General features: G+C 46.3%; 1 protein-coding gene across 6 annotated transcripts in view; it reads right to left on the bottom strand.

The window, feature by feature from the left end:
* ACER1 (alkaline ceramidase 1) overlaps nt 1-23861 on the bottom strand; it is a 163436-nt gene that overhangs the window by 35929 nt on the left and 103646 nt on the right. For all 6 annotated transcript variants that reach the window (XM_085638647.1, XM_085638650.1, XM_085638648.1 and 3 more), the window contains 3 exons: nt 11356-11470; nt 6489-6627; nt 4390-4527 (listed from right to left, as the gene is read on the bottom strand). In XM_085638647.1, coding sequence (XP_085494773.1) covers nt 4390-4527; nt 6489-6627; nt 11356-11470 — 392 coding nt within the window. The remainder of the gene's footprint in view (nt 1-4389; nt 4528-6488; nt 6628-11355; nt 11471-23861) is intronic.

The following is a 23861-nucleotide window of genomic DNA, read 5'->3' as shown; positions in this document are numbered from 1 at the left end:
CTGTCTTTCCTCCGAAGGAAACACTTTTCCTACTACGGAGTCTATAGTTGCACCCAGGTAGTGGATCCTCTGCGTTGGTGAAAAATTGGACTTTTTGACATTCACTCTGAGACCCAACGTGCGACATAAGTTCAGGCATAGCGACAGCTGTGTCCGCACATTCTGTGGTGATGAGCCCTTTATTAGCCAGTCGTCTAGGTAGGGATAGACGAAGACTCCTGCGCGCCTCAGAGCAGCCGCTACTACTGCCACGCATTTTGTGAATACTCGAGGAGCTGACTTCAGGCCAAATGGGAGGACTTTGAACTGATAGTGAGCGTTGCCTACCACAAACCTGAGAAATTTTCGATGATTCCTTAGGATGGGAATATGGAAATATGCATCCTGAAGGTCCAGTGAACACATCCAATCGCCCATCCGGAGAAGAGGATATATTTGGTGGAGCGCCAGCATGCGAAATTTTTCCTTTCTTATGTGCTTGTTCAGTATCCGTAGGTCTAAAATGGGTCTGAACTCCACCTTCACACTCCTCTTTTGGATGAGAAAATATCTGGAGTAAACTCCCTTTCCTCTCTGGTTTATGGGCACTTTCTCTATTGCAGATTTGAGTAGTAGCGTCGCTACCTCTTCTCTGAGCTGCTTTAGATGCTGGGATGACTTGACAGGAGGAATAGATGGGGGGTGACTTCTGAAACGAAGCGAGTACCCATGACGCAGTATATTGAGTACCCACTTGTCCTTTGTGATTGTCTGCCACTCTGGAAGATGATGCGCAACACTTCCTCCCACCGGAGCGGTGGACAGCATCGGAGGAAGCGGTTTCTCATTGCTTCCCCGGTGCTTTGTTTCCAGCATTAGACTGCCTGTTGTTACCTCGTCCCCTGGATGGCTTGCGGGACTGGTATTGCTGTTTCTTTTGACCTTGCTGGTCCTGGTTCTTTTGCCAATGAGGGGTTTGAACCCTCTGTTGGTAATTGCGCCTGTCATTTCCCTTGCGGCGTCGAAACTCTTTCCTCTTTTCAAGCCCGACTGCTTTCATGGTCTCCAGTTCTGCTTTCATACGGGCCATTTCCTCGTCTGCATGGGACCCAAAAAGAGAACTACCGGAGAAAGGCAGATTTAAAATTCTTGCCTGCGCTTCCGGTTTCAAGGCCGTCAATCTAAGCCAGGATGTTCTTCTGGCTGTGACTCCATGTGCATATTCATGCGCTGCCAGTGTTGCCCCATCCGCCGCTGCACTTATGATCTGGTTAGAAACCAGACTCCCCTCATGCAAAATCTCTTCAAAGTCCCGTCTGTCCTCTGATGGAACTTTTTCAATGAAACTCTGAAGAGAGTCCCATAGTGACCTATCATAGCGCCCCAGAAGCGCCGAGGCACTTGCCACCTTCAAGCTTGAGGATGCTGAGCCGCAAACTTTCCTCCCCCAGGAGTCTTGCGTTTTACTGTCCTTATCTGGTGGCACCGTTGAAGATCCAGCTACTGCATGCGTCTTTCTGGCAGCGGCGGTGATGACAGAGTCCGGTGGAGGATCTGTTTTAAGGAATAGCGGATCCTCCGGAGCTGGACGGTACTTTTTTAGAATTCTCGCCGGCGCCGTTTTGGTGGTTGCTGGCGTGAGAAAGATATCCATTACCGGTTGTAGCAAACCGGGGACTAGTGGCAATAACGGGCGTGTCACCGTGCGTTCATGAAGAGTTTCAAAAATTATGGATGCGGTGGTCTCCTGAACCGGCATAGGGATATTTAATTTTGTAGCTCCTCTACACAACACTTCTTGAAATGTAGAAATATCATCTACCGGAGATACCCGAGAGGGTGGCGTCTCCGAGAGTGTCGGTGAATAATCCCTTTTGGATGATCTGGAAGAAGGGGAGGTAGAAGGGGTCCTACGGCGCCTTCTCTCTGATCTGGTCGACTCTCTTCTGAGGGAGGCAGACCTGGATCGCCTTCTTGGTGCTCGAGAGTGACTTCGGGATTCTCTTTCTCGAGATCTTGGTCTGATCGGTGTCGCTGGGAATACCACGCCCCTTATTCTTGTTAGCGATGCCTTTATTGCGTCTGGTACAGCAGGGTTCTGAGGCATCTCCCTTACGGGACTCTGAGGTACAGCATTGTCCTCCTCCTGCGAACTTTCTCTTGCAGGTACTGGAGATTGATGCACAAGCTCTGGTGATTCTGATCTTGAACCTGAGCCCTCTGATCCTGAAGGCGAGATAGATATGAGACGCGGTGACTCAGGAGTCGTATATATCAGTCTATGAGGAGATTTTCGCCTTGAGACTGGTCGAATCGTGAGGCGAATATGCGACACCTCCTGCGTACCCTCAACAGAGGGCTGCCTCGACGGTGATAGGCCTATCACCGGAGATCTTTGACTCGAATCTTCGAGGCTCCGAGCTTCTTGTCTCGACGTCGAGATTATTTTCGACGGAGGCTTCATGTACCTCACCAAAGCTTTGGAGACCTGTGAGGACGGAGGCACCTGCCTCGACGTCGACTCCGACGGAGGCACCTGCCTCGACGTCGACTCCGACGGAGGCACCTGCCTCGACGTCGACTCCGACGGAGGCACCTGCCTCGACGTCGACTCCGACGGAGGCTCCTGCCTCGACGTCGGCCCTGACGGAGGCGTCTGCCTCGACGTCACTCCTGACGGAGACTTCTGTCTCGACGTCGAATGCTCAGACGACGTCGAAAGCCTCTTCGCCGTCGAACGATGTTTCCTCGACGGCGATCTTGACGGCGATCTTGGTCTCGACGTCGACTGTGGAGATCGCCTACGTACTTCTCGCGACGTCGAATGATGTCTCGCCGACCTCGACGTCGAACGATGTCTTTCCTTCGACGACGAACGATGTCTCTGTGCAGACGTCGATCGATCTTCTCTTGACGTCGACAGATGCTTTTTCGACGTTGAACTGTGGCGCCGAGACCTCGACGCCGAGCTTTTAGATGCCGTCGACGTCGAACGCATCCGCTTCGACGCTGAATCTAAAATCGACGACGATTTTCTCTTTGCAGCATGACTTCCCCTTGACTCCTCACCTCTCCGCGACGATCCCGCCGCTGGAGTCTTCGACGCCGAGCCCGACGTCGATGGGGAGCAAACAGGGACCAACTGCCTCGACGTCGACCGTTCTGCTAGGCCATACAGCCTAATCCTCTCCCTCTCCTTTAAAGTCCTTTTGGAAAGGTCTTCACAATGACGACATGTTGCTGGAGAGTGAGAGTCCGGCAGACAGATGATACACACCTCATGTGTGTCTGACGCAGCCTTCTTTTTTCCACAAGATGGGCATGGAACAAATAAAGAAGGCATTTTTCTGACAAAACGGCTGAAAAATCAGTCAGAAAAACACAGGATACTGACTTCCTCACAGAAGTTGTAAGAAGAAGTCCAAAAAAAATCTTAAAGTTGTAATAATTCTTGACTAAAGAGTCAAAAAAGAAGAGAGCTGAATTCCAGGGTCCTGACTGAAGGAGCCGGAAAGAACAACTGACCTAACTGTCACCCCTGAGGCATGATGGGATATGGAAGTCAGGGCTGCCTTAAAGGCACGGTGCCAGTTTTTACCTGTACAGGGCTTTTTAGTCTCTATGGTATTGTATTGCAATGCAGCCTGCAGGCTGGCAATGTGTTGTACATCTGTGTTTTTCCACAGTTTGTTCTCTTTATTTTTTGCTTTCTCATGAGTGTTTACCTCATTAAAAAAAAAAAAAAAAGAGATTTAGGTGTATTGTTATACCTTTATATATATATATATATATATGTGTGTTATTGGATGTGTATATTTACATTGCCTAGCCTTTTATGGGAGCTGCATTTGCTTGGAAAAAATGATATATGTTTATACATATACAGAGCTGTATATATGTATGTTTTTTACATATATAATTTTATTATTTCCGGGGTCCCCGCACATGGGCGGGAATATTCAGTGCTTATGACTATTGATGAGGATCCCCTGGAAGAGAATAGAATTATGTGTTCATTTAAAAGGCCTGTGCGGTCGCCTTCTCACAACAGACACCCGTTTACTATTAGGATGGTGATGAAGAAGAGTAGGACTCTGTGAAAGGAGGATTAGCAGTAAGTACTCAGCATATTACCTATGCCTGTTTTACTAAGGGCCTGATTTTAGATTTTGGCGGACGGATTACTCAGTCACAACAGTGACGGGTATCCCATTCACCGAAATATAAATCCCATAATATCCTATAGGATTTATATTTCGGCAGACGGGATATCTGTCACCGTTGTGATGGAGTGACCCATCCGCCGAGATCTAAATCAAGCCCTTGGTGTCCAAGTGTTCCCCATCTCTACTAACCCACAGCTCAAGCAGAGAAACACACTCTATGAATTATAAAATTGCTGTAGCTTACTTTCTCATTTCCAGCACAAGCACGTAGATGATATGGAAAGTGACGCAGTTGAGTACATAGGCGTTCACGGTTGGTTTGGCGAAGGACATCAGGGTGCTGACGCAAGCAGCTACAGAAACAGCCGAGACAAACTGTCTCCTGAAACAAAGCACAAGAAATTGATTGAAGGTAGCAACACAAACTGCTCTGGAAACACAAAGGACAGGCCAAGCACTAACGCATAGTGTCTGAGCTATGCACTGTGGAAATGGGCTACGCCAACACACATGCTGCTGTTCCGTGGTTCATGAAATGGTAGCCCTGTTGATTGGCATGGCTAGCAGCAAGACACTGAGACAGGCTCTTGGAGTGGCTCCCCATTTCCTAATGCTCCCAGTTTGCACAGTTCTTACACAGGCTTCTCCAACCACAAGTTTGCACTGACATTCATCTTCTGAGAGAATGTCTGACTATTACCGAGGATTGGAGGTCCCCTTCACATTCTGAAGCTCAACACATCTACAACAACCTTACTTGCATTCCTCTTTACTCTACACACCTCTTCTTGCAACTCCCTGGCTTTACGTGCCGTTATTGCTTATTCTCGTTCAACTTGAGTGAAATCTCTGGATTTAGGTCTTGACTCCTGCCTGAATTCCAAACTTCACATTAGCAAATTGGTCCCTGCATGTTCATTTCAGATTGCACATCTGTCTGAAAATTCATTTCATTTTATTTTCAATTCATTTTATTTCACATCTGTCTAAATTAATGCCCCTATTCCCTCATGGAGATGGATCGGTAAATGGAAAAATAAAGTAGTGTCCAAGTGTTCTATTCTAAAGTAGGGCAAATCGCTTTTTAAAAAATGAGTGGAAAAGTAACACGAGGGGCAAAACACTGGAAAAAGAGCAACGTGGAGCACATGGTTAGAAACGCACGTGGGCGGGATAAAGCAATGTGGGGGTGGAGGGAAGCACCGAAGGGAGAGAGCGCTGGAAAGCACATGCGCTCTCATGGAGTGCTTAAGCAAATTAAAAAAAATAGTTCTCTGAAAGCAGGCAGAGGAAACAAAGAAGCCAGCCATTCAAAAAGAATATTCGCAGCCTATTTTCCAGGTGAGGGATAAACACAATATGGACAGGCTGGAACATGGAAGGCCACCAAATAGAATGCCAGCAATTAGGAGTGACAGTAAAGCCAACCAGTGGCAAGCAATGGGCACGCTGCAAGCCCATCTTTTCTTGGTAAGCCCACAGTATGCCTTTCTAAACCAGACAGCTTTCACTGTCCAGAAGGTTCGACCTAATAACTTATAACAAATAAGGAGTGTAGGCAAAGGGAAGCGCTGCCGCAAGTACAGTGAACAGCCAAAGAGAAATGAGGAGAGTAAAAAAAGGACAAAAAGAGAGAGGCAGGTCGGCCTCAGAGTCTGAGCTGAGCGAATAAAAGATGGGCACCATTGCATTATAGGGGATAACATGACTAGAGTACGGGAGGGGAGATGGGAGAGACTGCGGGATGTGTAAACATGTTAGTCACAAGGGCAGAACAATACTGTTAAGAGTGTTGTAAGATGATAATTTGGATTAAGAACTGTGTCGTGAGGATCAAGCCTGTATTGACAAAAGGTGTACATTTTTCAATAAAAATTGTTTCCAAAAAAAAAAAAAAGAGAGGCAAACAGAAGAGACAAAGAGGATAGAAAAGGGAAATAAAAAAGAGAGAAAAGTAAGGCTGGTAAATAGAAAGTGTTGAAGGAAGGGAGAAGAGAGGAATGCTGAAAGGAGAATTAGATAGGTCTGCTTGTGCTTCGACACCTATTATCACATTGTTCCCCAGAAGACCCCTTAAAGGTGGTTCAGGAGGGGATTTACCCCACGTCTCAGTCAGTGGGTACTCTAAGCTATGGCACAAAGACTACCTTTGTAAGTCTCTACATTTTTGCCACTTTTATATCAAAGCACATCCATTTAGTTGTTCTTTTAAATCTAATATCACCTACTCTTTTTGTACGCCTTAGTTTTTCCCGTGATATTTATGCCATTGTGAATGTATCTGTGTATATTTTCTGCACCCATGCCCTCACTGTCACACTCACAGCATTTGTCCATCTTTACCTGTCCTTGATGAAGTTTGGAAAGTGAGGCTGTGGGAACCATATAGAATATCCCACCGCCAGAATCCAGAGGATTGAAATCTCGTCCAGCAGCTGCCCCAAATAACTCAGGGTCATGTGATAATAGGCGGAGAAGATACCTAGATGGAAAGAGAGAAACATGAAATAAAATGTATAGTTTTAGTCTTCTCTTGTAGTGTTTTATTGATAACGCCAAATCAGTATATCTGAACCCAAAAAAACCACACAGGTGGCAGTGCTATAACATCAGTTATATCGCATGCGGTTATTGACATTGCTTTGCCGACATCAGACATAAACCAGGGGTATTATCAGGCATGCAAAGAAATGCTGCAATAAAGATCTACTTATTGTTTAAAATACCATCCTAATATGAAACTGGGTGGGCGGTAGTAAATATATATATATATATATATATATATTTTTTTTTTTAATTAATTTTTTTATTGGGACATGTAGAAGAGACCATGTAACGTATGTCCTGTCCTGCCTGTTACTCCTCTTCCCCTGGGTTTCAGCTGCAAGCAGGGCAGATGATTTTGGGGGCCATACATAACATTAAATTGTAGATGAGTACAAAGTAATGAATAGGCATGTTTTCACCTCCGGGTTCTCAGTGACATCATGACAACTCGAGCTTCACTCTCACGGTCTATTTGATGTCACTCAGAACCCCTGGGGGGGGGGGACATCCCCTTGATTCACTATTACCCATTGATTATTCTGGATGTTCTGGACACAAACCTGTGCCTTTCCCAATCTTTCCAGCAAAATGGCTGCTCCTGCTGCAAAGTCAAAGATACTTTTTTGGTCCGAAATCAAGTGCAAGTACAAAGTCCAGTTAGTCATTCATATTTTCAATCGACTTCAGTCTTTCTTCCCCATCATTCAAAAATACAAAGCTGCTCCAAACGTTCTAAAGGGAGCTCAGTTTCTTCACAACTCTTGTAAGACGCGGGCTGTATCTTCTCCCGTTTTCACATGCTCCAGTCTTTCTCGATACATACCTGCTTCTTTCATCATCTTTTTAGATACACCCTACTTGAAAAGTCTGCTTCTTTCATCACTCTTTTTAGAAACAAACTACTTGAAAAGTCTGCTTTCCTCCACACTCTTCACAAGTACATGACTACTTCTTATTTAAATTAAAAACACATACTAACTTCTTCAACATAGAAAAATTGACAAAACTGCCACTGCCACACTCTATCTAGTTGCAGATATACAACTTCTAGACTCATCTAAGATAGAGACCTTCTAGCCACACAGCAGACCTGTATAGACCAGCCCCTTCTCGCTTTTTACCGGCTCCGCGCTACTTCCATTTAGAAATGTTGTCCTGGTCTTCCCTCGCCCCTACTTGACCTTCTGAAATATGTTGTAAATCAGATATTCCAAATAGGGCCATCCACCCCCTAAATACTTAAACTTGCCGTGTCTCTGTTCATTCTAAACATCAGTCAATATTTATTCTGTTTCCAAGTACCTAAGTGTTTTCATATCACTCACATCTTATATCACTCGTAGTGTGCAAATAATGTCACGTGGCCAGCCAGTCCCAGTACCTTTTAAATGATTGATGGGCCCGATAAGTAATATTTACTCTTGTCCATGACCTTTCATGAAGACAGTCTTTCATGAACATGTGACCTGCACTACCACAGATACAGCACCTGCTCTGTGGAGACCCAGGAACAGTTGCGGCCGGCATCACCCACAGGTGGGGGTTGAGTAGGGAGTCGCGCAAGGGTTTAATTAAAAAGAAATAATAATAAACTTACCTTTCCAGGTCCTGCTCCAGTTCCAGGCCGGGTCCCGCGTTTTCCTGGAACAGGAAGCAGGCAGCCTCCCTCCCCTAAGCCAATCACAACGCTGCATGATTGGCTGGGATGCCGACCATACAGGTGTCTATGGGGAGGCTATTTTCTCCATGTAGGCTGCATGCAGCCTACATGGAGAAAATGCAGAGTGCCTATAACTGGTTTGGTCGGCCCTGGGGCCGATCAAACAGTCAGCGCCCTCAGAGTGGGCAAGCCACTCCTCCCCTGGACTCCAGCAGATCCGACCACCCGCCCGCCCCCAACCAAACCCTTCTGCTTTCTCGCAGTGCAAGAAGCAGAAACATAAAATGGTAGTTATTAGCATTTTATGTTTCTGCTTCTCGCACTGTGAGAAAGCAGTGGGGCGATGCTCCTCCGCCCTAATGGAGGAGCCGCCCCTGCCCAGGTACATGGACGTACGCGCAGTCCCCCTAACAGCTCAAGAATGGCTTCCCTTCCTGGATGAGGCAGCCAAGCCCAATATCAGAGATTGCACAGAGGTTTAAGAGAGAGGCTTCTAATTCCAGGAGTGCCAGTTAGCTGGTCCAGCCGGTTCCCCGGAGGGTGTGTTGGCCCGGCAGCAACGCATTCTTTCAGCAGTGCCACTGCGCAGTGATCGACAGTGACACTGCTAGCTCTGAGGCTCAGCAGCTGGAGGGCTGATGTTTAGTAAGATGAAGGGAGGTGCTCCTCCTTTGATTGAGCAACACATGACATTTTAAAATCACAACTTTTGATGTGGAGGCAGGCATGTTGCCGACAGCAGGGAAATAACCAGCGCCGCTTTCATCTGCATGCCAACCCATAGTGGAAATGGTTTAGGCACCACAGATTTCCACTCATTGCTGGCAACTGAGCAGGGTCACTTCCCCCTCTAGCCAGGGCCAGTGTGTCCCCAGACAACAGCAAATGTGATTTACGTCTGACGGCTCGCATCCATCTGAGTTGCCCACAATTGATACATTTATTAAAGCGGAGCAGGCATATTTGATCGATGAGTTCTGCTCTAGAACATCTGCTCAAATTTGAAAATCCCTGCTGAAGAAAGATCCCGCCCCTCTCTAAGGCTGCCTATTTAAGAGTGGGAATAATTTGCAGCGGGTGTGGTGAGGGGGAGTTTTCGGGGCTGTGACCAGTGGTCAGTCAAAGATGTCACTGATACCTAACTGACATCACAGATAAGCTTGGTAATAATTTGGGGCTGTGACCAGTGGGTGGTCAAAGATGTCACTGATACCTAACTGACATCACAGATTAGCTTGGTAATAGGGAGTAAGCCTCCAGCTACTAACTACTTTATTGTAAGTTGTGAAAAGCACAGTGGATGCCTAAACCTTTGGCAGAAGACACATCCCCTTCAAACAAAACCCTCCACATACTCCCTTGGTTCATATACAATTACAGTATTTCTCGATTTCTTCCAATAGGACTGAAAAGCCCCAATAACAATACATTTGGTCTGAAAAAAACACAAAACAGATAAAGGCATGACGAGAGAATGAAAACAGTCTTTTCAATTTTCTGTGGGTTACGTTTAAGCATTAGTTGTCACCCATGTCTCCCCTTCATATCAATCCGAGCCCAGCGCTTGGAAGCTGAAAAAAAAGAACAATTCAGGTAAAAATAGATGTCGCTCTAATATTAGCAGTAGAAGACATCTTACTCTCCTTTAGTTCCCAGATGTAAAGTTTTAGCAGTGTGGGGGAGAGAAAGAACTCCAAATGAACGCTAGATGTTCAGACCGTCCTCTGTGGTTGAATCACCCAACTTAAACAACTGACTTAGGTTTGTAAGGCAGACTATAAACCACATTGAATTTTGCCTCTGAAGCGTATTTTTGTGTTGTTGGTGTAGTTTTATAGAGCACAAACTCAACCTGAACGTTTTGGAGAGCTTTACATGACCATCAGTTACATTACACAAGGTCAAATAGAAGTTTTTTAATAGGCACGGGACATTAAGAGATTTGACCAGAATCACAGGATGTTGAACCGATCCACCAGGTCCAAAGTCAGCGGCCCAGGCCGTTACGCCACACCCTCTCTGAGAGTGGTCTATGTTCTGTAGCATATAAGACCAGTGGATATATCACCAGCGGAAGATCCACTTAGAAGAGTTTGCAGACATTCCTCTTTCAGTGTCCCAAGATTCGATATTTCAACACTGGTGCTGGCTAAAATCGTCAATGATAAAGGCCAAGTAATAAACTTCAATCATAATAAATCAATGTAAATCGCACACTTTTACTTAAAATATTCCCATCCATAGCTGCCAAAGCAATCCAAGATTTTTCAGAAATATTTTTGGCAACACATCTTAAAAGTGCATCCCCTACCTCCCCAGCCATATCTCTTCCATCACTTTTACTGTCTTCTATTGGCTGGTCAGCCTAGTCGTAACCTGAAATGTACAATTACACTTCAGGTTACGTCTAGGCTGACAAGCCAATAGAAGACAAAGTAAAAGTGATGGAAGAGATATGGCTAATATCCGAGCATGACCGAACTCCAACTTAACTTACTTGTTTACTTTTGTATCGCAATTTATGCATTTCTAAAACTTAGGTACTGTTTCAGCAAAGTGAAGTTGACCACTGAAACTTCTGATATTATTGCCATTCTGGAGAATGCAGTAAAAAAGGGACATACTGCATGTGGATTCTACAGAATTATTAATAAACTGAATCTGGAAATCTTCAAGTAAAATTAAAAGTAACTGGTGAGCTCCACTTGCCTTAGGTCCACTGGACAAACTAAGAGCCACATGATGGGACGTTCTCTTTAGGGGTGCAGAATCCTACGCTTGGATTGGGGCACCAGACTTTATCCGCTGACTCAGAGACACTACTAAAGCCACAACATTTAAGCATTTGCCCCTGATGCAAACGCACAATTGTAAAAGCACGACACAGGAGTTTAATGCAAGAAAACAGCAAATTAATTGCACTTTTCAGAGTAAAGTTGCCTCAGAAAAATCAAAATACATGCACGCTAACCCCAAACACAACAAATGTGTGCAGACACATACCTACAACCATGAGCATAGGCCAGAAGACGTGCACTGCCCAGGTGCGCTCTCTGGCGTAGGGGTGCATGAGGTACATCATCAAGGGAGCCACGATGAAGAACGTCACATTGCTGATCTAAAAAATAAGGAAAATTATAGTGAGACCTGGAGATGTAGGCATATACCCAGAGACACAAAGCTGAAAGTATGCAAGTAGCTAATATGAAAGCAACTAGATGGCTTCTTCTGCGAAAGACATGTACGCATATTAGTCCTGGAAGCTGCACTAATTTACTGTACCCAAGACATGCTAAATAATCCCATGTTTGTTGCTAGGCATTGTGGGGATTATTGAAGTGAAGCACCAAGGTTGTGGAGCTAGGAACAGTGGTGGTGACAATACAGTGGTCTTTGCTGCCCCCTGTTGATAAGGGGATTCATCAACTGCCTTTCTCACCTTATGGGCCTGTCAGCCTTGTGTGGAACTAATTGCAGCGGAGGTAATTTTTACCCGAGATTACGCATGTGCCTGGTCCCCGTCCCAAACCCATAAAAAAAAAAAAAACGTAACCCTTTTACCTCTACCAATCTCTAAATGCTGAAAATGTCATATAACCAGCCCTGAACCCTAAAAAACCCTTTACATCCCTTTACCTCTCTCTACCTATAACTTCAACCTAAAAACCCCTTACCACCATTTTCTTCTTCCCAACCCAGAACTCTTAAAAAAGCCTTATGTCTCCAAACTTCTTCCCATCCCTGACTCCTAAAAACCATTTACCTCTACCCACCCTGAATGCTAAAAATCATTACCTCCCGCTCCCTGAACCCTTAAAAACACCTTTACAACCCTTTTTTTGTTTAAACATTTTTTTATTATTTCCGTACCAACATCCCAATACAATTCCCACAAGAGCCCCAGCACCCCACCGAAGAGCGTTACATACGACATTTCAACTGTGTATACATGGGAAAGGTTACCCTTCCCGCTTGGGCTCCCCCCTCCCACTCCCTCCCGCAACCCATGTCAGTGCGCCCCCGTCTGCCTATCCTCCCCCAGATGCGCCCCCCCTATTACTATGACTCGTGCAGGGGTATTCAAACCTATCTCTGGCAGCTTGGGCTTTCCCCCAGCCAACACCTTTACAACCCTTTACCTCTAGCAGCCCTGAATCCTAAAAAATCCATCCTTTAACCCCAAATCCATTTTTTAAGTGAAATGAAAAATATGTAATTTAAAAAAAAACCTGCATGGTAAACCACTGCTACGTGGTATGTATTTGCATTGTAATGTCCCAGTTTGTAAACATTGCTTGGTAAATGTTACATACCCTTCGTGGGTGCTCATGATTCCATAACACAATAGAACATGTATATTTGTAAAGCACACGTTCCCTCAAGTGTATCTTGGTGCTAAGCAACAGATGTTTATTGTTACCCAAACTAAATGGTACTCATTTTATCGACCTGAGAAGGTTGAAAGGCTGAGTGCACCCGCTGGGATTTGAACCTATGACCATGAGGTCGAACAATGGCCCCTGCAGTGGATACATTAGTCCATTAAGCCACCAGATCCGGCTCCAGGTCTTGAAGTACAATCTGGATGAATGAATGGCCAAGTTAGTGAATATTCCTTTGATGCAGAGGACTGGAGACACAGATCTGTGTGCTTATTCCTACACTATTATCCCTCATTTCCATAAACATGGGCGCCCACGACTTTCTTTCATCTTATTCAGCGCTTTAAATGAAAATAGAGAAGTGCCGGTACTCACCAAATTGATTGGGCTGGGTCTGGAAGGGGCGTGTCTGGGGGTGTGGCATTGAGGCAGGCTTGTTCAATATGAGCTTTTCCTTCTTCAATGTCAAGTGCACTAGTGCCCTTGACTAAGTTCAGCTCATTGGTGCAGGGCGTAATTGGTATTTTTTGTTGTTTTATATAGCGTGAAATTGGCCCGAGGACATTAAAGCGTTTTACCTGAGATGCCGAAGTTTTACGTGAAAGCATACATTTTTTGTTTTTATGGCACTAAGTGATTTTCCCAGAAAGTGATTTTCCCAGAATCACACGCTGTTGAGCCGACGCTGGGATTTCACTTCCCTGTGCCATAAAAACAAATAAGTATAATTTCATGTAGAACTTGTGCTCCTCATGTAAGGTGCTTTAATGCCATCCTGCCAAGTTTGCGCTATAAATAACTGCAAAAAATGACCAAGTGCGCCCTGCTGACACGAGCCAAACTTGGCCGAAAGGCGTTAGGTGCTCTGACAGATAATGGCGAGTGTATTCCTGTGCTTCAACCTTTCACTATAACTGACAGCTTGACAGTTTCAATGTTGGGAGCTCTAGCCATCAAGCCACATCTCCTTATTCCTGTCACTCTGTCAGTTAGAGTGTAAGGCTGCAGGAGCAACCTATCTCTGGAATATACTCCCCAATAACTGTTATGCGCCTATACCCCAGAGCCTGACCTCAGCATGCCACTAGGAGGACCGGTACTCTCTTGACACAATGAGAAGTCCTGAAACTCAATGGACAACACTGAGAAGAGCTGGCTCTCAGTACTGGTGAGTACTGGCCCATTTAAAGCACCGATCCCAGCCAGCCTAGCCCTGTCTCGATGATCGCTCAGGTACACACCTCTCACCTGTGTTCCACCTCAGCCGGGGGATCCAGTTGCCTCAACACCTCTTTCATCTGCAGGCAAATTAAGTTCTGGCCCTGCTTTGAATTTGTGGGCATCACACCCTGCCCTCTGCGTCGAGAAACAGTCAACGCGTTCACCCTGCCTGGCACAGAAGAACCCTTCACATTACAGAAAGGAATCCTCCCTTTTAACTACTTTACCAAAGAAATGTGTCGTAACTCTGCACAGGTTAGTCAGATGGGCCAATATCATCTACCAACGCAGCCCTGAAAATAAACTCTCTTTTCTAAAGAAATTAAGCAGTAAACTGTGTGAAAATTGTACTCAAGGTATTCTTTGCGAATATCATGCAAGATCAGTGCTTCATTTGTAAGAAATTTGAAGCGCCTAGACACCCACAGGTATTAGTGCGCTATACAAATTGTTATAACATAACATAACAAATTAAGTGCCAGAATCCAAAGTAGTTCACAGGGGTCCACTGCAGCTGGCACAGCCTACATGTCACTATATACTTCAGGTTTTAGTTTTATCTTTTTTTAAGCTGTATTAAACAGTTAAATGAGCCACTAATTAACTTTGCTCCAAATTTATATACACAGCGCCACCATGTGGAGGATTCTCATAAATGGGTGCCGGTGTTTACAAATGATTGCCGGTGCCGAGAACTGGAAAACATCGGCACAAATTAAGCACTACAGCTGTCCAGTGGTGGGGGAAGTCACCTATAACCCAATCTCCTGTGTGCTAGGGTACCAACTGTCTGTAAATTTCACAGACCGTCCGTTATTTTAGTGTGATGTCCACAAGGCGTCCGTAATTTGGGGTCCCCAAATTACGGACGCCTTACAGACATCATGCTAAAATCAAATTGGGAAATTTCAGGAAGGTATGCAGTTTCCCTGCGAGAGGCCCCTATGAGTTTAAAAGTTTTCACTCGGGGCCTCGCACTTATCTTTTAAACTGAAAAGGCTGCCTGCAGCGGCCCCTCCCGGACCTCGCGCAGACTGTGGAGTGGACCATTGTCATTCTGAGACTGCAGATGATTAGCACTTATAGAATGACAATGGGCCCTATTGTAGCGACAGTGTTAGAACCGGGGTCTCTAGTTGGCCGGGGTATGCACCCTTGTCCAAGTAGGGACCACCGCTTCCGACAGGGTAGCTTGTGGCAAAGCAGGTAGGCTAGACGCAGGAGGCAATGTGTAAAGTATATGTGCAACACAGATCACGAGTGACACAGTAAAAGCTCTCACAAGAGGACACTACACCAGTTTTATTAAAAGGTATCTTTATCCAAAGTTTATGCAAGATCCCAAAATAGTAAGAAGTCACCATATGCAATCAAAAGGAGTCAGTCAAAGGTCTTTTTGGATGGCTGTTACCGGGTTTCTAATAGGGACTGACTTTCAGTGGGAGAACATTATGGGAAGAACAGTTCCTCAAGTGAAGGTATTCAGAGAAATGTCTTTAAGCAGGTTATCACGAAAAATTAGCCGGTGGATTCAGCATTTCCCAAGTTACATAAAAGGTCTAAGGCAGGCTTGTCCCAACAATGCCCAGATCAAAAGGTTAGGGAGGGCGTGTCACTCTTTTGCACTTATTGTGTTTGTTTAGCTGCTGGGGCCAAGAAGGTGCAGAGTCCATAATCCCCATTCTACAATGAAGGTGCTCTGAGTCCCCGGCAGTTTTGCACAATCCCCGCTGGCAGGCGCGTTGTTAAGGGGCTGCCACACCGAAAACTGCACAGTCCCTGGCCGTCCCGCTACCTACCATGCAGGCAACCACAGTACACTCAGGCAGACTGGCTCGCGAGACAATGGAACAGTCCCCGTTCCAGGAGGTAATGTAGTCACTCTCGGGCGATCTCCCACTTACATCCCGGCAGGCCCGATCACAAGGGGCGTGCTCAGCAATCCCCGGCGGCCCCGCTATGCAGTGCAGGCAGCCCCCTCAGTGCCGCTCGTGGCAACGCAAGCGCCCCGCTTGGGGAGTTACCTGGCTCCGGCGCATTCGCCCAACTTCTGTCCCGCAGCCTGTGCCGAGCAGACCCAGGTGCCGCAGCTGTTCGTTGGAACGCGCCTGGGTTGCTTGGTAACGCCTCGCGTCTTCCTTAATGGGCACCGCTCCTCTCCGTGACAAGCCCCTCGTTGCCGGGCAACCCCGCAAGGCGGCCAATCCCAGCGCGGCTCGACCGCTGATGTCAGTGATGAGGCGCTCCGGGCTCCCAAGGCTCCCGGGCCGTGGTGGTGATTACGGGGAGGCAGATTTGAATGGGCTTGAACACGGGCAAGCGGCGGTGTCTTCGGGAGCAATTACAATTCACTCTCCGGCCCGAGGCCTGCGGCGGTGACTTCAGGGCAAACAGCACTTCCTTCGGCAGCGCTCAGGTCACGGGCACACAGCGCTCCTTTGCCACAGCGCTTCAGTCCCTGCACAGCGCTATACAGTGCCTTCAGATCCCAGCGGCGACAGTGCTTTTAGGGGTGATAAAAATAGCTGCACACACCCAGCGCTGCGAAGGCAGTGGATGAGGGGAATAAAACGGTGTTGCCTTCAGGACTTCCTCACCAGACAGGGGAACAGTCCTTGCAAGTTTGTGGTGGAGACACTCTCTGGGGGTGTTATTTCCAGTTCTCTCTAGCCGGGCAGGATCAGCAGGCAGTAAGGCAGCTCAGCAAGTAGGGGCAGCAGTTCCTGGGAGCAGTCAGCCTCCTTACAAGTGGCAATCCTCCTGGCGCAGCAGTCCTTACTCCAGCAGAGATTCCTCCAGGTCCAGTAGTGTAACAGGGATGTGTGAATAAAACCCTCCCTATTATACCTTAAGGTCAGGTGACCGGGAGGGGTGGCACTTTCTGGAAAAATCTAGGGGGTTGGAAATCTCTGGAAAAATCCAGGAGGCTCTGGGGTGTTCCCTTTCCTACCCGTCTGTCAATAGGGACAAAAGGCTACAGTTGCAAAAAGTCCCAGACCGTGCAGACTACCAGCATGCAAATGAAGGGTAGGCCTCACTGCAGTAACAGGGCCTATGGCTGATACACTAGTGTCTCTATGCTTTTAAGGGAGAGCACCTGCAACTCAGCACTGTTTAGCAGTGGTAAGGGGCCCAGAGTCCCAAGTCCAACAAAAATGTGTGGTCCAGTGGGAGGCAAAGAGGGCACAAAATGTAGGGGAAGACCAGCCTAGGGCTGACAGGTCTAACAGACAGCATGTGGTGTGCCTTCTCCTGCATCAGACTAGGGTGAGGCATTCTGTTTTTTTCTTGGCGCCATGCTGGGGAAAAATAAAAATAAAATAACTAACAGTGTTTTCACTGTACATTTAAAAGTCAGATTTCAACATAAAAAATACTATTTAATGTTTATTGTTACATTAGCACAAATCTTGATTGCAGAAAGGGCCCGATGTTGCTTTGCAAAGCTGCACGCATACTGAAAAACTGTAAAGTGCACGATTGTCTCAACCTTATATAAACTTATTTAGACTTGTACTTATTTTAGTTGTCTATTTAGTTACTTATATATTATTGTGCGGCCTCAATCAATCAATCAAATAATTTGTAAAGCGCACTACATACCCGCAAGGGTTTCAAGGCGCTGAGGGTGGGGAGTGGGGGGGTGCTGTTGCTACTGGTCGAACAGCCAGTTCTTGAGTCCTCTCCTGAAGGTTAGAACGTCTTCGGGTTGTCGTAGGTTGAGGGGGAGGGTGTTGCAGGTCTTGGCGGCGTGGTGGGAGAAGGATCTGCCTCCGACTGTGGATCTACGGATGCGTGGGACGGTAGCCAGGGAGAGGTCTGCGGAGCGGAGTTTCCTGTTGGGTACGTAGAAGGAGAGTTGACTGTTGAGGTAGGCTGGGCCGGTCTTGTGGAGTGCCTTGTGTGCGTGGATCAGGAGCTTGAAGGAGATTCTTTTGTCGACGGGCAGCCAGTGCAGGTTCCTCAGGTGGGGGGTGATGTGGTCGCGGCGCAGGATGTCGAGGATCAGGCGCGCAGAGGCATTCTGGATTATTTGCAGTCTGTTGATGAGCTTGGTCAGGGCTCCGGCGTAGAGGGCGTTCCGTAGTCGAGTCTGCTGTGGAATCTTATGGAATTTAAGTGTAACTCTATGGAATTCTGCACTGCGACACTCCGCGAGTTCTGATCAACCCCTAGTTATGAGTGTATCAGTAATCCAAATGGGGCTGGTAAGCTGCTGGAGCTGGTAATAGAAGATTCTAGCTAGGGCCGTAACATAACATAACGTGTATTTGTATAGCGCACATTCACCCCTAATGGGGTATCTTGGCGCTGAATAACAGATGTTTATTGTTTTCCAACTCAATGGTATTTATTTTATCGACCTCAGATGGATGAAAGGCTGATTGGACCTGCCGGGATTCGAACCTGTGACCATGAGGTCGAACACAGGCCTCTGCATTGGATGCATTAGTTCACTGAGCCACCAGACCCCGCTAAGCATCCATGGTGCAGCACGTGCAGTGGCACCAGGGCTCAGAGGCTTGTGGGGCTCACCGTACCTTGGTTATTGCTGTTCTTTATCATTCAAACAGCAGTCCGAGGGGCCATTTCCGGGTGCATGACACACGGCCTACGCTACTGGTGCCAGCTTCATCGGCATTACCAGTACTAGTGACTTCATCTGCTAAAAGCAATGGAAATCTTCCTCTGAAACACCAAGACAAATTCCGTCCATTACTCCCAAAATCTTGTAACCCCATTATTTTTGGGACCCCCGAGTTAGAGTAGTACCGTGGGCCTAAAAACAATATGGAATATTCTGGGGCGCTCATGATGAAGTCCTACATAGCGCACCAATGCTATTAAAGAAACAGGCCGCATTTCTTTAAACCTGTTTGAGGCATAAGTGACTCGAATGGTTGAAATACTTTCCTCACTCTCTCACAAAACACGTGACGAGTTGAGGTTACTTCCAGTCAAGAAAGGAGTCCACTTATGGACCTGAATCATCAACAGTCGGTTGGATCAAAAACGTTCATGGTTCAAGGACGCTGCAATAAACGTTCAATCACAGCCACGCGCTCAAATGTTAGACATGCTGTTCATTGATATACAACACTCTTCTAGAGCGCTTCTTCAACTACTGGTATTAAAGCGCTGTAAGCATCGAATGGGCAGCACGGAAATGGGTGCATGGTCATTCAGGGGTAAGGGTGTGTATTAAACACACGTGGGTGCATGTTCATAGGTATGGTATGAGTTGCTCATAAAATGAAACTTCCCACATAGGCTCAAATCAAAAACAACACCTTTTCAGCCACACACCCGCATGGTTTCAGCGCTGTACAAATGCTAGGATACAATACAAAATGCAGGGCTGCTAGCAGCAAGTTTCTCTTGGCACCATGCTCGGAGCACTGCTGAAAAGCATGGAGCCTGTGAGCAACACTAGTCAGCCATCTTGAATAGGAGCAGCTTACTCACAAGGAAAGAAGGGACCACATCAGTTTTGACAATGATTGATTTGTAAAAAAAAAGTGCTTTAATCTAGCAGGCTGGCAGTGTAGCAAAATATGGCTTTACTGTTTGAAACCGCTTTGCCACATTTGTCGTTTCTTTTCTTTAAAAGGCCTAGTTGAAGCTGGTGATCTAGTTCCTCAATTATATCTGAAAACCACACACAATCAAAGGGCAGTAGAAAGATGCAACAGGGTGTTTATTGAAGAAAAGTATACAACTTGAAATATGTATTGGAAAGGATTTGACGCAGGTGGTGGAATTGTTGTCGTGGGCATAAAGCTTGGCAACTCGTAGCGATGGAGAGAAGTCACCATTTGAGAAATTGCGAGGCAGGACCCCAGTAGTCAACAGAGAGGACCACGCATACTGGACAGTGAGGGTGTGATGTCTGAGATCGAAGCCTCTGGGAGACGCTCAGATAAGAGATATGAAATTGTGTGCAGAAAAAGTGGTGGGAGCAATGCTGGAAAGTTTGAGGTTGGTGATATGGTGAGAGTAAGAATGGGAAAACTCAGAATGAAGGTATGGTCAAGCTTTTCAGGCAATCCAGAGGTTAGCAGGGTTGGTAGATTTATTGTGGATTTGAGTGATATTAATGTATAGACATAGAGCATGGTGGGGTTGGTACCAGACTGTGCAGAGGAGCAAAAGTTGTAAATTGTTAAAAATGCCATGCCAATCCTAAGAATGTTTCCAGCTAATTGTATATGAAAGGGTAGCTAGGAAACGCATGTGGATTGAACACTACCTGTAAAACGTTCTGGAATTTAGAAGCTTTTCTGTGCAGAATCTCACGTACGTGTATGTCTTTCATGTTTTTTTTGCATTCTCATAATAGAAATCTGTTACTGCGTTGAGACTTTGAAATGAAAACGTATATGTGTTGTGGTTGTCGTATGTAGATGTGTTGCATAGTACTTTCTAAGCCAGGTGTGTCTGTCTTGGTAAAATCTTGCAATTCTTCGTTCTTTGTGGTTGTGCAACCTTGAGCCAACATTCCACATAGCAAAGTCTGTAGTGTCCCCACACCCCGTTAGTATAAGGAAGTAGCTTAATCCTTCTGTAATAGACTTTTGATCTTATCTGCTTTCGGCTGTTTTCACAAATACCTGTTGTTGCTCATTGTTAGAGATACATGACTGGGCAAAGAGGACCTTGTTTTCTACACTGGTTGTCCCTGTAAGCGATGCTGCATTTTTGGTGCCTGTTTTCAGGTTTTTTGATAGAACTCTGTGTACCAGGTGATGTCAGTCAGTGCATCTCTAGACCACCACAGTGGAAAATAAGTCATAGTTATTTATTAGGGATTCACTGCTGGCATGGGACCAGGAATCCCAGATGCTTTGATTGAGCTAGCTGTAGGGGACAGCAAGATATGCTTTGATAACAGCTTCAGGGAGATTCTCAGAATTGCCATCAGTGTGGACATGATCCTTATTAGCAGGGCCATGCATCTGAAATGGACAAATTCTCCATAGGTTGGGGTAAACTGTTGGGACGTTCAGTTTTCTGCTCCGTTCTACGTGCTAGCCAATCACACATGACGTTTGTGTTGAAGTAATAAAGCAATATAATAATTTGATGTTTTAAGAGTAGCCAAACTGTACTCTCTTTAAAGAGGTGTAAGGAGAACAAAGAGAACTCCCAGGGCACAGATTGTGTAAGGGCTGCAGAACCTGACTTGAGAGTCATGTGGACTTACGTACTATTATTTCAATCAAGTAGCGAAGGCTACTACTTTTCAGTCGCACTTGAGGCCCAAAATCAAGTCACCATGTGTGTATCTTCACTAAGTTTACCCAATAAGTGCCTTGACAACTGCAGGGTAAAACTATTGCATATCCTTGCACAAAGAATTTTCAGACAAATATGAAAATTGCAATTAGCTCGGAGCCCAGCAGACTGCCATATCACAGGATACGTGATATGGACACCAAACTGTCTAAGTCAGCCATGATGTGGTCTGACGGCTAGATTGCTGACTTTGGTGCTGGAAACCAAGGTTCGTGCCTCGGGGTCCCGTCCACATCCTGTGATTCTGGGAATCTCCCAGTTCCTGATTGTGTCCTTGTGTAACGTAACCGGTGCTCATGTATAGCGCTCCAATACCTTCGGGTCGAGTTTGCGCTATATAAATCTGCATTAAATAAAAATAAAAAAAAGTCTGATGATGCCATATCGGTTGGATCCTTGCCAAAGTTTCAGAGTATCCACATTAGATACATTTACATTGAGCAAATCGAAATGGGAATTGTTTACATTGTCAGTGGTTATCCTGAACATGGCTCAAGCATCTGGTTAGTCTGGACCAATGTTCAAGGGCACATGGATCCACAAACTGCACGGGCCTAATGGTCCCGTAGAGGTATCCGGTGGTTAGTTCCTCATCAGCATCTTTACGCAATCTCAGCTAAGATACCTTTCTTGAAGACTAAACACATTTTCTTATAAACTTATGTGCCAAGACAGCAGGAGCCAATGCTTGAGGAGTTTTTAAGTGATGGAACTCCATTAACTATACAAGTCACACTTACATCAATGTTTTCAGTATTTGAGTGACAAACCTAACTGATTAATTTTCTGTACAGTTTACAACTCTCGCTGCTACTGAGGTGTGTCTTGACACTAGTAGAGGGCACCGAAGATGCCAGTTCAGAGAGAAAAGTCAGGTTTGTGATTTTTTTTCACTTGGGACACACATTGCACTGTGGTCTTAAAGAGAGTGCAAGAGTTTTCAAAAGTTCAACAGACAGGTATGAGAAAGACCTTCCTCAGACAACAGGTGTGATGGAAGAGCTATGGCGAATGTTACAGTTTACAATGGAAGTAACAAATTCCTAGGATGTTATAGAGAGAGATTGGAGGCCAAAAAGAAAGTAGCTCAGAAAGAAGAACTTTATGACAGACACAGAGGACCATAAAGAGAATGTGTTTATGAACCATGAGCTAATGGAGTTTCTCTGAATATGTGGGCACAGAAACATGCCAATTGTAAAACTGCTTCGGTAACACCCGGATTCTTTCCAGTCGAAATAACTATCATTTTCCATGATTTCAACGGTTTTACATTTGTTTGTAATTTTCTTTTATAAGGAGAGAGAGCAGGAAAAGGAGGGGAGAGGAGGAGAGGGAGGGGAGAGGGGGGGAGGGAGAGGGGGAGGGGTGGGGGGGGAAGAGAGAGAGAGGGAGGGGCGAGAGATAGAGATAGAGATAGAGAGAGAGAGAGAGAGATAGAGAGAGGGAGGGGCGAGAGATAGAGAGGGAGGGGCGAGAGATAGAGAGGGAGGGGCGAGAGATAGAGAGGGAGGGAGGAGAGAGAGAGCGAGAGAGAGGGAGAGAGAGAAAAGAATTGTGCAAGCTGCGACCCTTTACCCACTGGTAGTTTCAGCCCACGGAATTTCCCTAGGTGCGGAGTATTTAGTTTGCCTCGTTGGCTCTGATATGTATGCTAGCCAGTCTTTTAATCTTGTCTGTAGTCAGGTATGCCTGGTCACCAGCAGTTCTGGTGAAGTCCTGCTCAGAGAGAGACGTAGGGGTCGGTCGCAATCTGCAAGGAACAATATGGTGGTTTGCCCCGTCGCAATCAAGCTCCTCCTCACACTGAGCATTCGCGGATTGAACAGCGCTTTTTATCTCACACACTGGAAAACCACGTATTCCTTTCCCAGGCAACACCGTATAATAGACAGCAGGTGCTTGTGGCACTGTTCAAGGTACCTCTGCAGTATTATGGATAAAGCACCCTGTCCCACTTATGCCGTGCCGCGCTCCTGGCACCAATCGGCAAAGGAGTCGTATCACAACAAAGGTGCTCTTCCCAGTGGTGAAATGCACCAGGCCTGCACTGGAAACAGCGCATTCGTGAAGGGCAGACTCTGGCTGTTTGAAACCAGCAGCCTGATTTTCAAAGAAGGGGTTGAGAGTGACCCGGCCCCATGCAGTGAGTGACTGCACCTGCCGGTAAGGGGGATGCCCGGAGGAGATTTCTGGCACCTTCTCTCCTCCATTCTCTGAGATGATGCTGGCAGTGCACGGACTGGCGGCACCGCAATGACAAGCACCATGAGTCGGCCAGCTGACAGCCCGTCCATTTACCGTCTGTAAGCACAGCGCAGGCCAGAGGCAAAGCGTGCCGTCATTGGTATGAGGCCACATCCCACGGCAAGTCTCCTTTAGATCCTGCAGAAACACATGCAGTGCTGGCACTGTTACAGAAAGGGCCGGATTCCAGGGGATGGAAGACACCCCTTAATAATATCAAATGGTCTATATGCCTTCCACACTCATTCAACCAATCAGAGGCTGTTGCTGCAGCTCCAATTCTGCTTGCCAGAGCCGGACACAAAATAAGGGAGGTGGACAGCAGCACATCCGGTTGTACCTGGAAGAGTACATGGTCATGAC

The sequence above is a fragment of the Triturus cristatus genome, chromosome 12, assembly GCF_964204655.1.
Source record: "Triturus cristatus chromosome 12, aTriCri1.1, whole genome shotgun sequence".
In the NCBI taxonomy this organism is placed as follows: Eukaryota; Metazoa; Chordata; class Amphibia; order Caudata; family Salamandridae; genus Triturus; species Triturus cristatus.
This window is presented reverse-complemented; position numbering and strand designations above follow the sequence as displayed.